This window comes from Melanerpes formicivorus, unplaced genomic scaffold (assembly GCF_026170545.1).
Source record: "Melanerpes formicivorus ecotype bairdi unplaced genomic scaffold, bMelFor1.0.p_v2 SCAF_35, whole genome shotgun sequence".
NCBI lineage: Eukaryota > Metazoa > Chordata > Aves > Piciformes > Picidae > Melanerpes > Melanerpes formicivorus.
Window position 1 is genome coordinate 3,508,724 of NW_027142387.1, and position 17,360 is coordinate 3,526,083.

A 17,360-nucleotide genomic window follows, 5' to 3' on the forward strand; every position below is an offset into this window, starting at 1 on the left:
ATGCAGACTATGATTCTGAAGACAGCAAAACACTTTAAATATGTAAATTGTGAGTGGCCTTCATTTCTTTGGAGTATACAGCATTCCGTGGGGCACGGAGGGGGCATCCATCTACTTCTAAAATGACCAAATACCTTTCCCCCCATATTTGATTCATACCCCTATTTTTTTATCTTTCCAATTAATTGTCTCCTGGAGATCAAACACCTCTTTGGTTATGGAGTCTAAATTCTGCTGCATGCGTTGATTCTCCTGCAGTGAATAGGATGAAGGAAGAATAAAAGAGGAAAGAGAAGTAAGCAAATGGAGGAAAAAAAAATTCAAGTAAAGAAAGGAAATTAAGTAACAAAAGCCAACCAAAGACTTTGAGCATGAAGTTCAAGAAAAAGGGTGCAACATAGCATTACATATTCCTTATGAATTCATGCAAGAGAATGGTAATTAATTTTTTTTCAGCTGATGTTGATGGAGAATTTTAGTACAACTGGAACTACTTTACTACCAGTTTCCACTGTAGACTGGGGATAGCCTCCTTACTTCAGGAAAATAATTACCCTGTTGTAATTTCCAGATACCTTCAAGTTCCAACACTAATGTTAGCAAGTGCTTTTACTACTGTTTTACGAAACAGAAAATAGTAAGTATAAAAGAGGAAGTTTAAAGCAAGCACCCAGGAAGTGAACACCTGCTGACTGCTTTTTGACACTGTACTAATACATAGAGTGTCGTCCCATTGTTTTATTTAACTGATGCTGTATTTTGCTGCTTGCCCTACAATGAAAAGGGAAATTCTTTGCTATGTTCTTTTAATCATATATGAAGATGTCACACGGTTTTTAGGGCTGGAAACAGTTTTTTGCTCGCCTAATGAGCGAACATGATATTATACCTGGAAAAGAATGGAAATGTCTTTCTGCAACACAATAAATGACTTCAGCTAGATTTTTTTTCTGTTAGTCTTAAGAGATGGAGAAGTAACTCATAAATAGTAAATATGGGCTAAATCTTTTGAGAGGACTGCATTCATTTTGTGAATATTCAACACCTATTCTGCATTCTACCACAGCAAACATTCAAGACAAATCTATTACATATTTTTTGATTCAGATGCTTCCATAAAAAACCAAAACCAAACCAATAACCAAAGATGAAAGTAGAAAGTGGGTTTTTTTAAACTTGCAGTGAAGGCAAAGAAAATCTAGCATGACAGAGTGATAACCAGGATTTGCTGAGTTTTGTTGCTTGTCAGTATTCATCTGCCACAAAATGCAGCTCTTTAGGCTAATCTTAATCTTAATCTGATTTACTATCTGAAGAAAAGGACTAACCCCAGTTTGTAAAGCATGTTATTTTCTCAGTAACCAGAACAGATCTGGGACACTTCTGAAGTATTTTGGCGTTACTGTACTACTACCTGAAGAGCACAAGAACTCAGTGGGGAAAGAAGTTGATCAATGAAATGCAATATTATATAGCTTTTGAAAATCAGGTAGTGGTACCTTTGGCCCATACATTTAAAAATCAATTTTTACTGAGCCCAAAAGGCGATGGGAAATTGACATATTAATTGAACTACAACTTCCAGTGCTAGAACTAAAAGTCAATGTCAAATGACCATCTGTATACTGTTGACAAGACAGGTCTTTGTGGACCATTTTAAAAAGAAGACTGCTAACAGCTGTGCGATTTTTGGGCTGATTGATTTGTTTCCAGAATAAAATATCATGAGGGGAAAAGAAGAAGGGGAGAGCAGAAAAGAGCACATCACAAACCCAGCAACACAGTTATGCCATTAACGTGACGACTAGTGTTGCTCTATTTATGCTTGACTGGTACGCAAACAAGTATTCACTAGTGCAGATTTGAGTTGCTGCTGTTCACAAAGACCTGAAACAACTAAAATGGAAACTGCATCAAAACTTTTGGCTATGCAAAGAGTTTCTGGGCAAACATCAGTAGTTCTGCACTCACAGAAAGAAAAGATACAAGGAACATTCATGAAAGAACCATGATTCTCACAGAAATTCAGGACTTAACAAGATGCAACACATTTAAAAACCTTGCAGAGACATTTTCAACTTCCTAAGTCTAGAGAGCTGTTAAATTCTTCCCACTAAAACAAGATAAATTCCCTCATGAAAATTCAAGCTAACATTTAAGCTCGCTTTGTGTATGATGTCTACACTCCCATTCAACTCTTACACCCTATTTATTTGCACAAATTCTGTCATACACTGGCTCTTATGAACATACCTCTATTAATTCATCTCTCTGTCGAAGGCCCTCTTTAAGTTCAGCCAGCTTATGCTGCAGAACACTGCACGTGTGTTTTTGTCTTTCCAACTCCTATATAAAAATAAATCATTGATTTATTTCAGGTTTGACACTACTTTGCAATATAAAGTTTTTAAAAGTTAGTAATATCACTTAATATAACGTTATTCAAGAAATTGCTGCAATAGTAGGAAAAACTGCCTACCAAGTAGCTCAAAAATCACAAAATCAGTGTCTTAGGTAAGTTCTCCAAATACGTAACCACAAAGATTTTAACAAAATGTAGAGAAGAGAGGAAAGATGTCATAAAGGCCTAATATTTTTAAAAAATTAAATCTTAACTATTGAATTTATATTAGTATTGCTGGAATAAGCAGCCACATAGATCTTCCCTTCCCAAGAAAGTGGGCATCAACATGTCCCATTTGATTTAAGTGCATGAATTACAGGAACTATCTCGCCTCCTCCCCCCACTTGTTTTGTTTTTTAAGAAACCAAACATAGCACTCAAAATATCTTTGGCCACTGAGACAGATTTTTCTACCAATTCAAAATCTTTCAACCATTCTTACTAAAGAGGCTTATCTTTGTAACCGGAAAAAAAGGCTGTAAAAATCAGTACCTTTGTCTTCTCTTCATTTTCCCTATAGAACTCTGCTATCTGTTCTTCCTTCTCCTCAATGACATCCTTTAGGGTATCCACTTGGTAAATCAGGTTGTTTTTCTCATTGTCTAGTTGAGCATTGGAAACCATAGCTTTCTTGTACTTCTCCTCAACTTCAGCTAGCGAATCCTACAGACGGCAGAAAGGCTTACATCAGTCTGACTTATTGATTTATTGTGAGAATGCATCAATACTGTGAGAAAATACTACCAAGAGTGCTGTTAAACAGTAAAATTATGCACCATATTTTGTTTCTTAATTATACTTGTGTCTTCCCTTTAGAGATACCAAGTCACAGTTCAATTTCCCTTATTTGGGTTAGGTCACACATGGCAATGGAAAGTTATTATTACAAAGGTATGAAAATTACAAGATAATATTCCACTTGCATTTTGTGCTCTGCCACCTTCACAACCTAACTCACAGGGATGAAGCTGTAGTATCACAGCTTTACTGTATTTTCACTGCGTGCATGAGAAACATTTCAGAACGAGGTAACAAATCTGACAGATAATTAAATGACTAAAGATCACAGAAATATGTCCGAGAAGCTTGAACTTAAAGCTTGTTATTTAACTACTGCTCTGTTACCTCAGAAGCAAAGTTTTAAGGTAGCCACATGGTTTCTGAAATAACGATTGTCTGTTGAAGCAGACACTTTGTCTTTATTTCTAAGATTTAAATAGAAAAAGCATGAAAAGACTCACATGCTTGGTTTTTCTACCTGCAGGTGCACATGTGCCTTGCTATAGGTATCCTCTTACACAATTCTCACTATTCAAATACCAGAACAATGCCAGGCACTTTGAAACGTGCAATGTTTCCAATATGTATCCTTTAAAAGCACAAAAGCTGAGTTTCACCTAGTCTTAATTTAAGAATTGAACAGGAACTGTGAAGTTATTCCCTTTCCAAGGCATATCTGTGCCCTACTACAAATCCTCCAGTTCTCTGAAGGCATAACCTCCATTTTTAATTGTTTGCAGGGAGGGTACCAGGCTTGGCTTTTCCAGAAAATGCTGGAGTCCTATCTGCTATATAGCAAAATTAAGACAGCCATTTCTGAATTATATTCATGCCTTTATTGAACATACTAACTCACAGTTAAATGTTCTATTGGACGAAAAGCAAAAATGTGTAATACTTCATTTTTCAACTCAAGTATTACACATTTTCCCTGTGGTTCAAGAAATTCATGTAATTTTAGTAACCTCCCAGTTTCCTGATAAGCAGCATGGATTTGGAAGAATTTCTAGAACACTCGAATGAGGCAATGGGATGCCTGAAGGTGAAGCAGTGGGAACAGGCTGGAACAAAAATGGATAAGGTGGCTCTGCACATAACCTAAAGAAACACCACCCTCATTCTATCAGTAAAGCCAAAGGGCTTTGCAAATCATCCTGCTTGGCTAGAACAAAATGATTAAATCCAGCAAACATGAAGCAAGTACTCTGTTAATTGCCTAAGAAGAAAAAAAGAATATGAGTAAAGAAAGATGAAGGATTCCTTCTAGTTGATGCAAAGGAATACAGAAAGAATCAACAGAACAGAATCAAACTGAGACATGAAAAGATTTGAAGATGTACCTAGATCAGAACTACAGACTACAGTTTATTTCTGCTGACACCCAGCAGATCTGTAGCCAGATTATTGACAATGGCATAAAATGCAATTCAAAGTGGTAAGCCTCTCACTGATGAAGACCTTACTCTTTGTTAACTGTAATGGATTACAATAAATAATAGTGCATTAGTAATGATTCAGAACAGCAGTCATGAGATACTGGCAAACATGCAAGAATGTGAGTTAGATCCATTCTGGAAATATAAAGCAATTTCATGCTTTATTCATATTTACCACAGTCATAGTTATGCTTAATAATCTTGTAATCTACTCTTCTTTGAAGTCTTTTCATACTCATATAATAAATGATTAAAACAAGACATTTCACCTGAGCACACAGCTATCAAATAGAAAATAACTTATCCTCTAAAGAGGAAATAATTTTTTTCTGAAAAGCTCAAATTACATATTTTCTCTTTACTATACCATCTAATGTGTTGTCTAGTCAAGGAAATTCTAGGAAGCTGTTAAATGCATCACTATTACATGCTCAAGCAGCATTCATTAAAATCAGTCTTTATATAGATATAAAACAAATAATGGAAAGCCCTCTGTACTTCTACATGGAACCAGTTAGGTAATGGGAAAGAAAACAGAATAAATATCCCCCAAATGATTTGTAAGCCACATCATTTGCTCTATTCAGCTTCCCTTCAACACAGGACAGGGGAAAGTAATCATACTTTAACTGCAAGCCAGTAATTGTGGGGAAAACTACAGAAGAAAAGCACACTAAAAAGAAGTCAAAATACAGACAAGCCTCAACTAACCAAATGATGAAAATAACAATCTGTAGTTTAGACAAAGGAAATGGAAATGTAAGCCAGAAACAACCCAGAAAACCAACTCTCTTAATTGCAAAGGATGAAAATAAATAAATCTGCAAGCAATACACATGCCAGGATTCATCTCAGCACGTCTTTCAAAATTGTTACTTTGGTTTTGCTAAATAAGGTGCAGTATTTGCTGAAACCTGGTTTCTTAAGTTCTTGGTCATAACAATATCATCCTGTTTCTTTCTTCATCATTAAACACAATTATTTTGAACATCCATTTATTTGCTAACAGACCTCTAAAAACATATAAACTGAATCTCATCTTACCAAAAAACACTTGCTAAAAATAGAAAAGTATACTACTGTTTTAATATAAACTAAATAATGAACATCTGCTATCTCATTATACATTTAAATCACATCTTAATTATTTACTCTCATGACAAAAGTAAGCTGATGCTTTTATGCATTAAAAGTTAGACACATGCTTTAAAGACATTTAAAACCTTGTTAGTAAAGCCTTATGTAGTTAGTGGAAACAATGATATCTCCATTACCCAAAAACACCCATACAGAATGCATGCATGGGAGGAGCCCTGATACCTTTAGTTCTTTAAGTCCCTGCATGTATCTCCCCTCTACATCGTGTATCTGGTCCTTAAGATCATAGATATCCTGCGGGACATAGGAATGAACCATTGCGTAAGAAGTAAGGGGCAATAATGTATAGCTGCAAAAGCATTCAGATTTATATGCATTTCAGTCAAATGCCAAAGCCTGCAATAATTCACATAAATTAGAATTAATTCATGACAATTTGATGGAAATTAAGAGTGTTCATATCCCTGAAACCAAGGCACAGAATTATTAAAAAATTGATATAGTTTAATATAAGATGAACTTATAAATATTTATGAACTCAAGGGATCCTACAGGAGGGCTGGAAAGGGACATTTCATAAGGGTGTCCAGCACTAGGGATGCTAGACAAGGGGTACTGGTTTAAAGCTGAGGAAGAGTAGGTTTCGACTGGATCACAGGAAGAGCATCCGAGCCTAGTTGTGAGGCATCCCTGCCCATGGCAGGGAGGTTGGAGTAGATGATCTCTAAGGTCCCTTCCAACCTGAGTCATTCTAAGATTCTATAAAATACAGAAATCTTTCATGATTTAAAATTACATCCTCATAACTTTCATTATTAAGAACCCAAAAGTCCTACAGTAAAGAACAGCTCCTCCTAACCACAAACACAATTTTTAAACTAGCTCCAAAATCTCTGAAAATGCAGTTTACCCGTAATTCACTGAGGGAGGCATCAGGATCCACCAAACTGCCAGTGTCTCCACTTCCTCTCCTAGATGAGTTGCCACTCAGAGGAGTTGCGCTTACTGAATTGCGAGATGATGGCTTAAAAAGGGAAAAACATTCTATCAGAAACACGCTGTCAGCTCTGGTACACTGGACACTACTCTTTGTAACTTCCTGCACAGCTATAGAACACTTCTTTCTCTTCTTATCATTTCTTTATATTAGCTTACAGACATTTTCCATTGATTGTTTTCCAGCACTTGCATTTCTTCTTCTATAAGGTCCCACGGGAGCTTAGAACTACTTTCCAATACCTGAAGGCAGCCTACGGGAAGGCCGGAGAGGGACTTTTCATAAGGCCCATAGAAACAGGACATGGGGGGAAAGGTTTGAAGCTGAGGAAGAGTAGGTTTAGACTAGATCTTAGGAAGAAATTCTTCAGTACAAGGGTGGTGGGACTCTGGAATAGGCTGCCCAGGAAGGCTATGGATGCCTCCCCTGTGGAGGTATTTAAGGCCAGGGTGTACAAGGTCTTGAGCAGCCAAGCCTAGCTGACAAGCACCCCTGCCCACAGCAGGGAGGTTACAGTAGATGATCCCTAGGGTCCCTTTCAACCTAAGACATTCTATGATTCTTGAAATGCTGGTTCATCTTTGATTATTTATCAGTTATCATAACTTTAAAATTTTGAGTTGTCTGTTCAGAAGACTTCCATAAGGAGACTACTAGGGCTGAAAAACTGTAGAATTTTAAAATGTTCCTAAAAATTTAAATTTCTGCCACCCAGAATTCAGAAGAGAGTTTCCACTGGAATCTAGCTTATCCATTTTTATAACTCTAGCCTCTTAAAATTCACTCTTTCCTACTAAGTACTTCTCACACCAAAAATAAATTCTGTAAGAAAGTAACAGCTGCTAAAAGTAAGCTAAAAATATAAATTTTTTCCTCATGAAATAAAAGACAAAGCATTAACTTTTGAGCAAAAAACGTACCTAAAAATATCTCTTAGCAAGCTCTTAAAAGCGACCAAAATTCGCTCTCTAAAATTACATCATTTATACTTTTTGAACTAGTTTAACACTTGTAGATTTGTGGATGAACACCAACTCCCTGTAATTTTAAAACTAAAATCTCTTACCCTGGAAAATATTTCCGAATGTGATTTTTCACTCTTTTCTTCCAGCTGAAAGAGAAAACAGAAAGTGATCACAATACAAGTTTTGCAATGATAGACTACTGAGTACCATCTCCTGTTCAAGGATACTGAGAAGTATTTTAAAATGGGGGGGGAATAAAATAAAACAAAAAAATATTAAATTCAGTAGTTGTTACTTCAACTGCAAAATAAATGAATGCTTGTAAAGACAAAGCCAGAAACGTTTAAAGTTTTTACAAAGTCATTACAATAGTAAAGCAGGGAACATGAAAACATGTTTCACCATTTTGAATTTCAACAGTGCAGTGACTACAGCACTCAGTGGCAAACAGGCACAGAGCTTCATGCAAGTGTACTTCAGACAATCAGTGACACCAGTGTGAATATCCCAGTTAATAGCAGACTCCAGGGAGACCTAGTAGCGGCCTTCCAGTACCTGAAGGGTAACTACAAGAAGGCTGCAGAGGAACTCATTACAAGGGCCTGCAGCGGTAAGACAAGGGCAATGGTTTGAAATTAGACAGATTTAAGCTGGACATCAGGAAGAATTTTTTTTACCATGAGGGTAGTAGAACACTAAAACATGTTGCCCAGGGAGGTGGTTGAGGCCCCATCCTTGGAGATATTCAAGGTCAGGCTTAACAGGGCTCTGGACAACCTGATCTAATAGAGGATGTCCCTGTTCACTGCAGGGGGGGGGTTGGACTAGATGACCTTTAGAGGTCCTTTACAACCCAAACCATTCTATGATCTCTTTGGTGAGAACTGTGATTACTCCAGGACAAAACCAATTCAGGTAAAAGCCCACAACTGAAGTGTACTAATTAATAACAACCTATAAAATTATTTCAGTTCAGATTCTATGTGTTGAAGACTATGTAAAAGAACATTCCCCCACCCCTTCCTTATGTAGGAAACTGATACTGCAAAACTATATTGCAATTTGCATACTGTTTACATATGTATGAATCAAAATAGGTGGCATTCATTGAAGACCTTAATATGTTGCCATATTTTCAAAACCAAGTATGACATACTGAACTTGGTGTCTCAAACATATCTTACTTCACCGAGAAAAGCTGGTTTTCCTCTAGACCAGGAACAAGAGATAGGGAAATCTGCTACAGCCTCAGTAAAAGCAAACAATAGTTTGATATATTTCGTCTTCCTTCTACCATGGTTTCTATAGAAACAACACTGCATTTCAATGGCAAATGCACCACCTTCAATACAGTACTGAAATTTTAAATTGCAAGTATTTGCCACCCTTCTCATGACAAAATGGTGTGATGAATCCAACTGATCTGAACTATCCATTTAGAATAAGTTCTAAATTTAGAATCTAATAATACACAATAGTAAGGATAAAAAGCAACTGAGAAAGTAGCTTAATTGCCACTCAGCCTCCACGTTTTCATTTAGCAGAGTTTTAATTTCCAAAAAGCAAGTTTCTTAGAGAGAAAAAAAGCTAAAATTGGAACTGGAGAAATGCTCACACTTTGAGCATGGACCGATGATAAACACCATTCATTATTGCAAGTTACATGGCACTGTAAGGGTATTACATCATCTAAATGCAGAAAATTAAACCCATCGTTGTAGGGGTAACTCTAGCTCAGCCTTGCACTCAAAGCAGAGCTGCTGCAAGACTCCAGGTCATCTGTGGCTTTATTTCACCAGGTCCTCAGGACGGAGCTTCTCCAGCCTTGCTGTTACTTATCAAAATGTAACACTTCTCTATTTGAGAATCTTGAAGTGTCTAGTCTGAACCTCCTAAACTGTAGTGTGAGGCTGCTACCCCTTGTTGCACTGCTTGGCCCAGGTATGAAGTTTGGCTCTTCCCTAATCAAGCACTTCCAGGCCCCTGATCACCACACAACATCCCCTTCACCCAACTGAAACCCAGTTCTCCCAACTTCTGCTACAGCATGTGCCAACCCTAACTCTTATTTCAAAAACATGCCTAAGGAGAGAAATTTCCCTATTTTTTCCACCATTAAATACAAAAGCTTTAGTTGCAAGGAACAAGAACTTGTAGAACTTGCTGTAGAAATAAAGAGAAGGCAGCTAGATTTGATGTAAACAAGGGATGATGTAAATAAGGGACACACAGCAAAACAGTCAGGATAATCTTACTGTAACATACTCTATTGACTTAGAATTCAGCAGAAGAGCACAGCCAACTATCAGTGCTCCAGTAATGGTGCCTGACCTTGGATGAATGAACATTAAAATAGACTAAGGGAGGCACAGTTCTAAGTATTTATTTTTGTCCCTAAACCAAGTGTTAAATGTTCCAAAGACATACAAGAACCCCCTAGAATTTGTTAATATCTGTAAGACAAACCCCAACATTTTATATTTAAAAGATATTCAAGCATCACACACACAAAACGTGAAGTGTTAACACATTACATGCTTCTAGCCACAGCAAAAATCCCTTTTAAAAGAAAGCAGCATGCCTTTAAAGGTTTAGACTCCAAACATTTCTATACAAAGAAACAGCCCAAACCCCTTAATAAAATCTATTTGCCATTAAAAAAAACTGAGTTTTTTTACAGTATTTACTCTTTCAGAGTGTGGAAAGAGAATGTGTGGTTAGCAAATCTGCTGTATTTACCACAGTGTAACAACAAGCATTGCACTCACGCTATTCAAACCTTGGACATCATCTGCATCAGAAACAATGCTCCCCCTGCGGTTGGAACGACTAAAATAGTCAGCAGCAGTTTCACTTCCATCAGAAAAGTCAGAGGACTTCAAAAGATAAGAAGGGTGAAAGAGAACTGAAGATGATACCACAGAATAAAGAAAAGTTTACTTAAAAACTCCAAAACAACAGAACAGGAAGTCTTGCATCTCCACCACTGCAATTTATTCTATGATTCTCTAATGGTTTAACAGCAGCAAAATTTTACCTACTCTTCTAGATTTTTTGGCATTTTAAATGTCTCTACATGTGTCACGCTGACACGCATGCTTTAGTCAACATGTGCAGTGTTTTTAAACATTCTCCATGTGTTTATTATTTTTAAGGTTTACAGTATCTAAAACCAGAGAATATTTATTGATTTATTTTCCTTATTTGTAGCAATATAAATAAATATAAGAAGGGTTTGGCACTAATACACTGTTAAACTAGCCACAAAATGCACCTTTTCTTAAACAGTCTTTTTTAGATCACAAACCCATTATATTATCAGAAGTTGATAAATAGAAGTTGTAATTTTTCCTCTACGCATGTTGCTTATTCTTCAAATCAACACAATCCCAACACTACTAAGTATAAATATGAATTTGGGCTTCCTTTTATTCAGAATTTTAAGAGGCATTATACTAGAACGCCAAGCTTGATCCTCAGTTTTGTATCAGAGAGGCACCTAAAAAGTTGAGGAAAAAATGTTACTGCTACACATGACTGGTAAAACAAGTAAAATACATCTAACCACATTACAGTAACTACAATTGCCATGGGAATTCAAGTGAAAATATTTAACTGAGAAAAGATCATGCCCATTAAAGATAGTATTCGATGAGAAGGGTTTATCAAAAGTGTTGTACTGATAACATTCTACTTCAAAAGGGAGAAAGTTACCATGAACATGATATTTAGTTTAAAAAGTTATTACATGAAAGTCTTTAAATTATATATTTATAAAAAGTATATATATATAGTATAAAAAGTATATATATAAAGTATATACATAAGTCTTTGAATTAACAGTATATACAAAAGTCTTTAACAGCATATACATATATATGGGGTAGGACCCGATGATCTCTAGAGGTCCCTTCCAACCTCTAACATACTGTGATATATATGGTACATATCCAACCTCGAACGTACTGTAATATGTGTTGTACATATCCAATTTTTAGCATTAAAAAATTATCTCAATTTCTTTGTACTTGATTAACTTTTTTTTAAAAACAAAATGAAGGAAATAAATTTTTAGTCAGAAATTTGGCTCAGCTTTACTTCACAACTTATACTGAAGATGTTGAACGGAATTCTGCTTATATGAATTATGCTTACAGCAAAACAATTCAAGGGCTACATCATCACCTGTGACAACACTGTGCTCCTCTTCATTCAGAGCCAACTTATCTTTGCTGTTGGGAAGTCAGTAAGTCTGATAAACCTTACTGCTCCACTTTCTATGCCTTCAGTACTTCTAATATCATTCTCAACGGGTTTTATCAGAAACAGAATCAGTTTAATATGCAGAAGCATCACACAGTTTTTCAGTAGTTTACTATTATTTCTCCCTTCTTTTTTACTTTGTCTTTTGATTTACAGTGAGTACTCAGATGACTTCCAAGGCACTAATGAAAACAAATTATGAACCACAAAAAAACAGAAAGTCATGAGTAAAATTTTTTACATCATCTGCCCTTCAAAATTATTTCATTAAACAAAAACTTTGAACATTCACTAGGGTGAGTGAATGGCATCTTGGTATTTCTGGTATCACATATACACACTGAGATCTAACACATTCCTATGTAATTGTAAGGCATATACTTTTAATGTTAAGCAAAACTAAAGAGTCAAGTAGCCTTTTCACAATTCAAGACACTTTACAGATGGATTTTAGGTTTTGGAACTTCATAAAGCAACAGCAAAATCCCCTTTTTCCTACAGCCTCAAAAAGTCACTCTGATGTCTGCTGTAGTTTCTGCCAAATCTGGTTTTATCTGTTTTGTCTTTATAACACTGTTAAGAATATCTGAAAAATAAGAAAAGGACCAAACATTTCAATTTAAGCTGCACCAGGAACACTGATCTACTTTGTGTAAAATGACAAATGAGCAGCTGCACCAATGAAAGTGAGACAGCTAACCCGCCACGAAACAGACTAGAACTACTGAAGTTCACAGCACAGAAAGCCATCTTTGTGATAACACTTAATACAAATCCATCAATAAATTTCTCTCAGTTTTGAATACTGGTCACCATACAAATGAGCCAGCTACTTCTAACTGCACGATACAAAGTTTGCATTAGTCCTCTTCCCCAAAAGAAAGACTTCATGCGTATTGTACTAACAGTTTTAGGTGCCTGCCCCAACTACGACAGAGGAGGAACACTGGAATGGGTTGCCCAGAGAGGTAGTTGAGGCATCATCTGTGGAGATAACAAGGTCAGGCTCAACAGGGCTCTGGGCAACCCGATCTAGTTGAGGATGCCACTGCTTACTGCAGAGGGGGTTGGACTAGGTGACCTTTGGAGGTGGTAACCTCAATAATGTACTATACTCATTTTCAATTAAATATATCCCAAGCATTTAAAAGGTGTTTAGAAAAAACAATTCCTACTGCTTCTGCACTTCACTGTCTTACTGTTAAGAGTTTATAACTTGCTAAATGTCACTTAAAAATTATCATTTTTTTAATGCAGAATTGAAAAATCAAGCCTGTGTGTTGGTCAGTAAAATGATCTCCAGTGTCAATACTCAAACTTCTTGTGTGTTAGTTTCAAAGCACTCAGCAAACCATGCAAGAGGAACGCTCACCAGAGGACTACTTCGAACGGAGCTGGCTCTTGAAGAGTAACTGTACTCAGATGGCTAAAAGTTATGAAAGATATTATAACAATTTTCATAATTTTTGTCTCCAGAAAAGAAAGATAATGAATGAAAGAACCAAAAGCCTATTACACTTACAGTGCGAGAACTGTATGAGCTATGTAATCCATCACCACACAAAGATGCCTGAGAAAGAGGGAATGGAACTGTTTATATTCAGTATCAGAAATAATTGCAGCACGAGCTTATATGCTGCAGTTCTGCATGTCTTGTACTATATCTTATCCCATCTATGCATTTTGCAGTTAACATCATACTTTCTGAAAAAAAGCACAATTAAAAAAAGATTTCCAGCAGCATTTCCTCCTCTAATTAGGGATGCACGCTTCTAAAATACAAATTTAAGAATTTCCTAGAAAAATGTATTTTTTAAAAAATAACAAATCCTAACTATTTTCAGAAGAAAATTAAATTAAATACTTGAGCTGCAATTTGATTTTCACTGTCCTGAAGCATTCTGAAGTTATAATCTGCCCTGGGAACTGAAGCCATATTGTAAGTTTTCCAGTTTTACTTTGTGCTTGCCCATGTAGGTTTTCCTGAAAGAGATTATTTCAAGGTGCCTGGCTGAAATCTATTTATGCAGTAAATACTAAACGCAGCTCTGCCCAACACAATTAAAAACACATTAAAAAAAAAATAATCATAGCCTCATGCTACTTTACCCCTACCTATGAAGGGATCTCTACACTTAATTCTAATTGCTGCTAATAGCAGTCGTTGCAACAACCCCATGCAATGCTACAGCCTCGGGGAAGTGTGGCTGGAAAGTTGTCTGACAGAAAGGGACCTTGGTTTGCAATGAACAAGTGACTGAATATGAGCTAGCAGTGTGTGCACAGTGGCAAAGAGAGACAATGGTATCCTGGCTTGCATTAGAAATAGTGTGACCAGCAGGAGTAGGGAAGTGACTGTCCCTCAGTACTCTTGCATTGGTGAGGCCATAGCTTGAATATTGTGCTCAGTTTTGGGCACCACAACACAACAAAGACATTGAGGCAGTGGAGTGGGTGCACAGAGTAATTAAGCTAGTGAAAGGCTTGAAGAAGGAGTCTTATGAATAGATACTTTGGGATCTGAGGGTATTTAGTTCGAGGAAGAGGAAGCTGAAGGGAGACCTTATCACCCACTACCTGGAAGGACAATACAGAGAGATAGGTGCTGATCTCTTCTCACAGGTAATTAGTGATGGAACAAGAGAGAATGGCCTCAAGCTACATCAGGGTAGGTTTAGGGTAGACAACAGGAAAAAACTTTCACTGAGAGTTGTCAAGCATTTCGAACAGGCTGTGCAGGGAGGTAGTTGAGTCACCATCCCAGGATGTGTTTTAAAGGACATTTAGATGTGGCACTTAACAATATGGTTTAGTGGTGAAGTTGGTAAAGCAGGGTTAATGGTTGGACCTGATGATCAAGGGTCTTTTCCAACCAGACTGATTCTATGATTATGGTTTGGCTTGCTCCCTGGATCTAATACGTTTTCTTGAGAACATGCACAAAGCCAAACCCAGTAAATGATCTGTTTTCAATCCAAGCACAGAACAAGACCTCACTATCTACAGAAGAATATTACGTAAGAATATTTGACATTTTTCTACATAGGTTTAGCAATGTCTCTAAATGGTTAGATTTGAAACACTGTCACCAGCAAAACACATGAAGTTTCAGGCATGTATGTCATGTTTTAAAGACACAGCTTTTTGCAGAGCTTCTTTTGACATTTCTTTGCCACTTCTAGCCACTTTTGATTTTGTAAAGATGCAGATTAGGTTTTCATCCTACTACATTTTTGTATGATTATTAAATTTAAATATGTCTTCTTATTTGAAAATAAAGTATATTTACTAAAAATTTCTGCACTCTCTTGCCAATGGTATTTCCCATTCAAATGCTTAACTTCATGAAGTACTACTTTAATTATTATACATGCAGTTATTTAGTATGCCTGGATCAACTTAGAACGTTCTAACCCCAGCATTCTTCAACAGTACTGCTGTATTCATAAATTTTCTGTAACAAAAATCAGTAAAACTGCAACTACTGAAACACTTCAAAGAGGCAATTTAATAATCTTAAAAAAAGAAACATAATGGCACACACAAGCTGCAGCTTTATTTAAAAACATGAGAAAAATGCACATGTAGTACTGCCAAGACCCATGGCCATACAATGCAAATTGAAGGCAACCATGCAAACGGTGCTTACGAACCAAACTGCTACTTCTTATCAAACCACTGTTTACTGAAGGAGACACCTATGAAGAAAAGTGTAATTTTATACTTGAGGGCCATTTAAACATCTAAAGATAAGGAAGATCTTACTTTACATTGTACTAACCCTGTAACTCCTAGCTGTTGCCACTGGATCACTGTACAGAGAAGACGACTGTAGTGTGAAGAACAGAAGAAGTCAGATTTTTTTTTTACTATGTACATTAATCTATTCCTCTAGATTCCTGCAAAGTTTTGAATATTGAAATACTAAATTTCATATCTATAATACAAAGGAATTTCAAGACAACTGTGCATGAACTCTCCAAGAAAACCCATTATCCTTGAAATCAAACGAAACCATTAATTAAACTACCCATCTCACGACAGACTTATTGCTATTGTAGAAGGAAGTAGCATACTGGTACTAAAATTCTAAGACTTTTGATGTGCTTTGTTTTTTGGGTGGGTGTTTGTTTGGTTGGTTGGGTATTTTTAAACCAAGACACTGAAAAAGCAATGTCATAGCTGCTGGTTGCATTTTGTTAAGTCATACCGCAATAAGGAAATAGCGGTTATTTTAAATATAGTCCCTTATGTATGCAGAACACAGAATAATTTGCATGTTATCCTTTTAATTTATAAAAGGCAACTCTTAAAAGCAATAAATACAATTGTAACTACTGTTAACTGTAATAATTTGCAGTGTTAAAGAAGGACAGAGAGTGATATTTGCTTCATACAGCATAAGTAAGTGTAAGCAAATATATGTATTTTATACACATTAAAAAGAAACATAGAAAGAGGAGACAGACCCGAGCATGGCAGGAAGGAACTGCTTTACTATATCTAAGGCTGCTATAATTTCTTTGATCATAGTAAGTTCCACTCTGTGGGGGGGGGAAAAGAAAAGAGAAAACAAGGGTCACATCTGCAGATCTTGTAAATAAAAGTTCTATTATCTCAACATTGTCCAAATGATCCCAAGCTTAGAACTTGTACAGAATGCGGTGAGAATTTTCATTGTTTGACTAAAAATTCTTTTAACTTTCTGAAATAGAGCATAACCCACACCCAAAAGTTCTTCCGCACTCTGTATATCAGTGTTATTTATATTTTTATTGCCATGCCCACCCAAGCTAGTAAATAGTTTTGTGGGTTTTTTCCTACCTAATACATAAGAAAACTCTGAGAAGTTTATCTAAACCCTGATGAGCAAAGCATGAAATAAATGAAAAACGTATCTGACAGAACTTGCTAATAATTAGTACAATTATTTGAACTTTTAAAATATTATGATATAATACATATGTATTACAATATTATACATTTTATGCCATCTTGAATCAGGATATTTGGGGAGAGAGGGCAGAAATTACTACAAACTGAATAAAGGATGGACATGTATGACATCAGCACTAAGTTGTAGCCCAACAATGCTCTTTCCATTAAACATGTGTATTGAGATCCTAACAATTACACTTTTTCTTTCTTCTGCTGGGTTTTGATACTTCCTACACAAACTGTACATATATATGTGCAGAAAAAACAATTGATATACACATATAAAGAAGGAAAATCAGAGCTGAAGACATGGCAAAAAGTAGTGCTTTCAGAATTCAGTGCTTCCTATCTCAGGGGACCACAAGTAGCAGACAGACTCAATTTGAGAACTGACAGAACAGGAAAACAGCACCTCAGAAGTGCAAAGAGAAATGCTGTAACACAAATAATTAAGTAAATACAAAAATTATTTCAGGCTT

The 17,360-nt window shown here is 36.2% G+C and overlaps 1 protein-coding gene across 12 annotated transcripts in view; it reads right to left on the reverse strand.

Annotated features, from left to right (window-relative positions):
* The window catches only part of LRRFIP2 (LRR binding FLII interacting protein 2), a 58,861-nt gene that overhangs the window by 12,142 nt on the left and 29,359 nt on the right, over positions 1–17,360 (reverse strand). For 2 of the 12 annotated variants that reach the window (XM_068156870.1, XM_068156871.1), the window contains exons 7-18: positions 16,413–16,487; positions 15,725–15,772; positions 15,597–15,641; positions 13,466–13,513; positions 13,316–13,369; positions 10,449–10,556; positions 7,782–7,826; positions 6,629–6,742; positions 5,941–6,012; positions 2,897–3,067; positions 2,254–2,346; positions 160–252 (exon numbers count right to left, since the gene is read on the reverse strand). In XM_068156870.1, coding sequence (XP_068012971.1) covers positions 160–252; positions 2,254–2,346; positions 2,897–3,067; positions 5,941–6,012; positions 6,629–6,742; positions 7,782–7,826; positions 10,449–10,556; positions 13,316–13,369; positions 13,466–13,513; positions 15,597–15,641; positions 15,725–15,772; positions 16,413–16,487 — 966 coding nt within the window. The remainder of the gene's footprint in view (positions 1–159; positions 253–2,253; positions 2,347–2,896; positions 3,068–5,940; positions 6,013–6,628; positions 6,743–7,781; positions 7,827–10,448; positions 10,557–13,315; positions 13,370–13,465; positions 13,514–15,596; positions 15,642–15,724; positions 15,773–16,412; positions 16,488–17,360) is intronic. The other 10 variants (XM_068156879.1, XM_068156881.1, XM_068156880.1 and 7 more) reach the window with 8 other exon arrangements.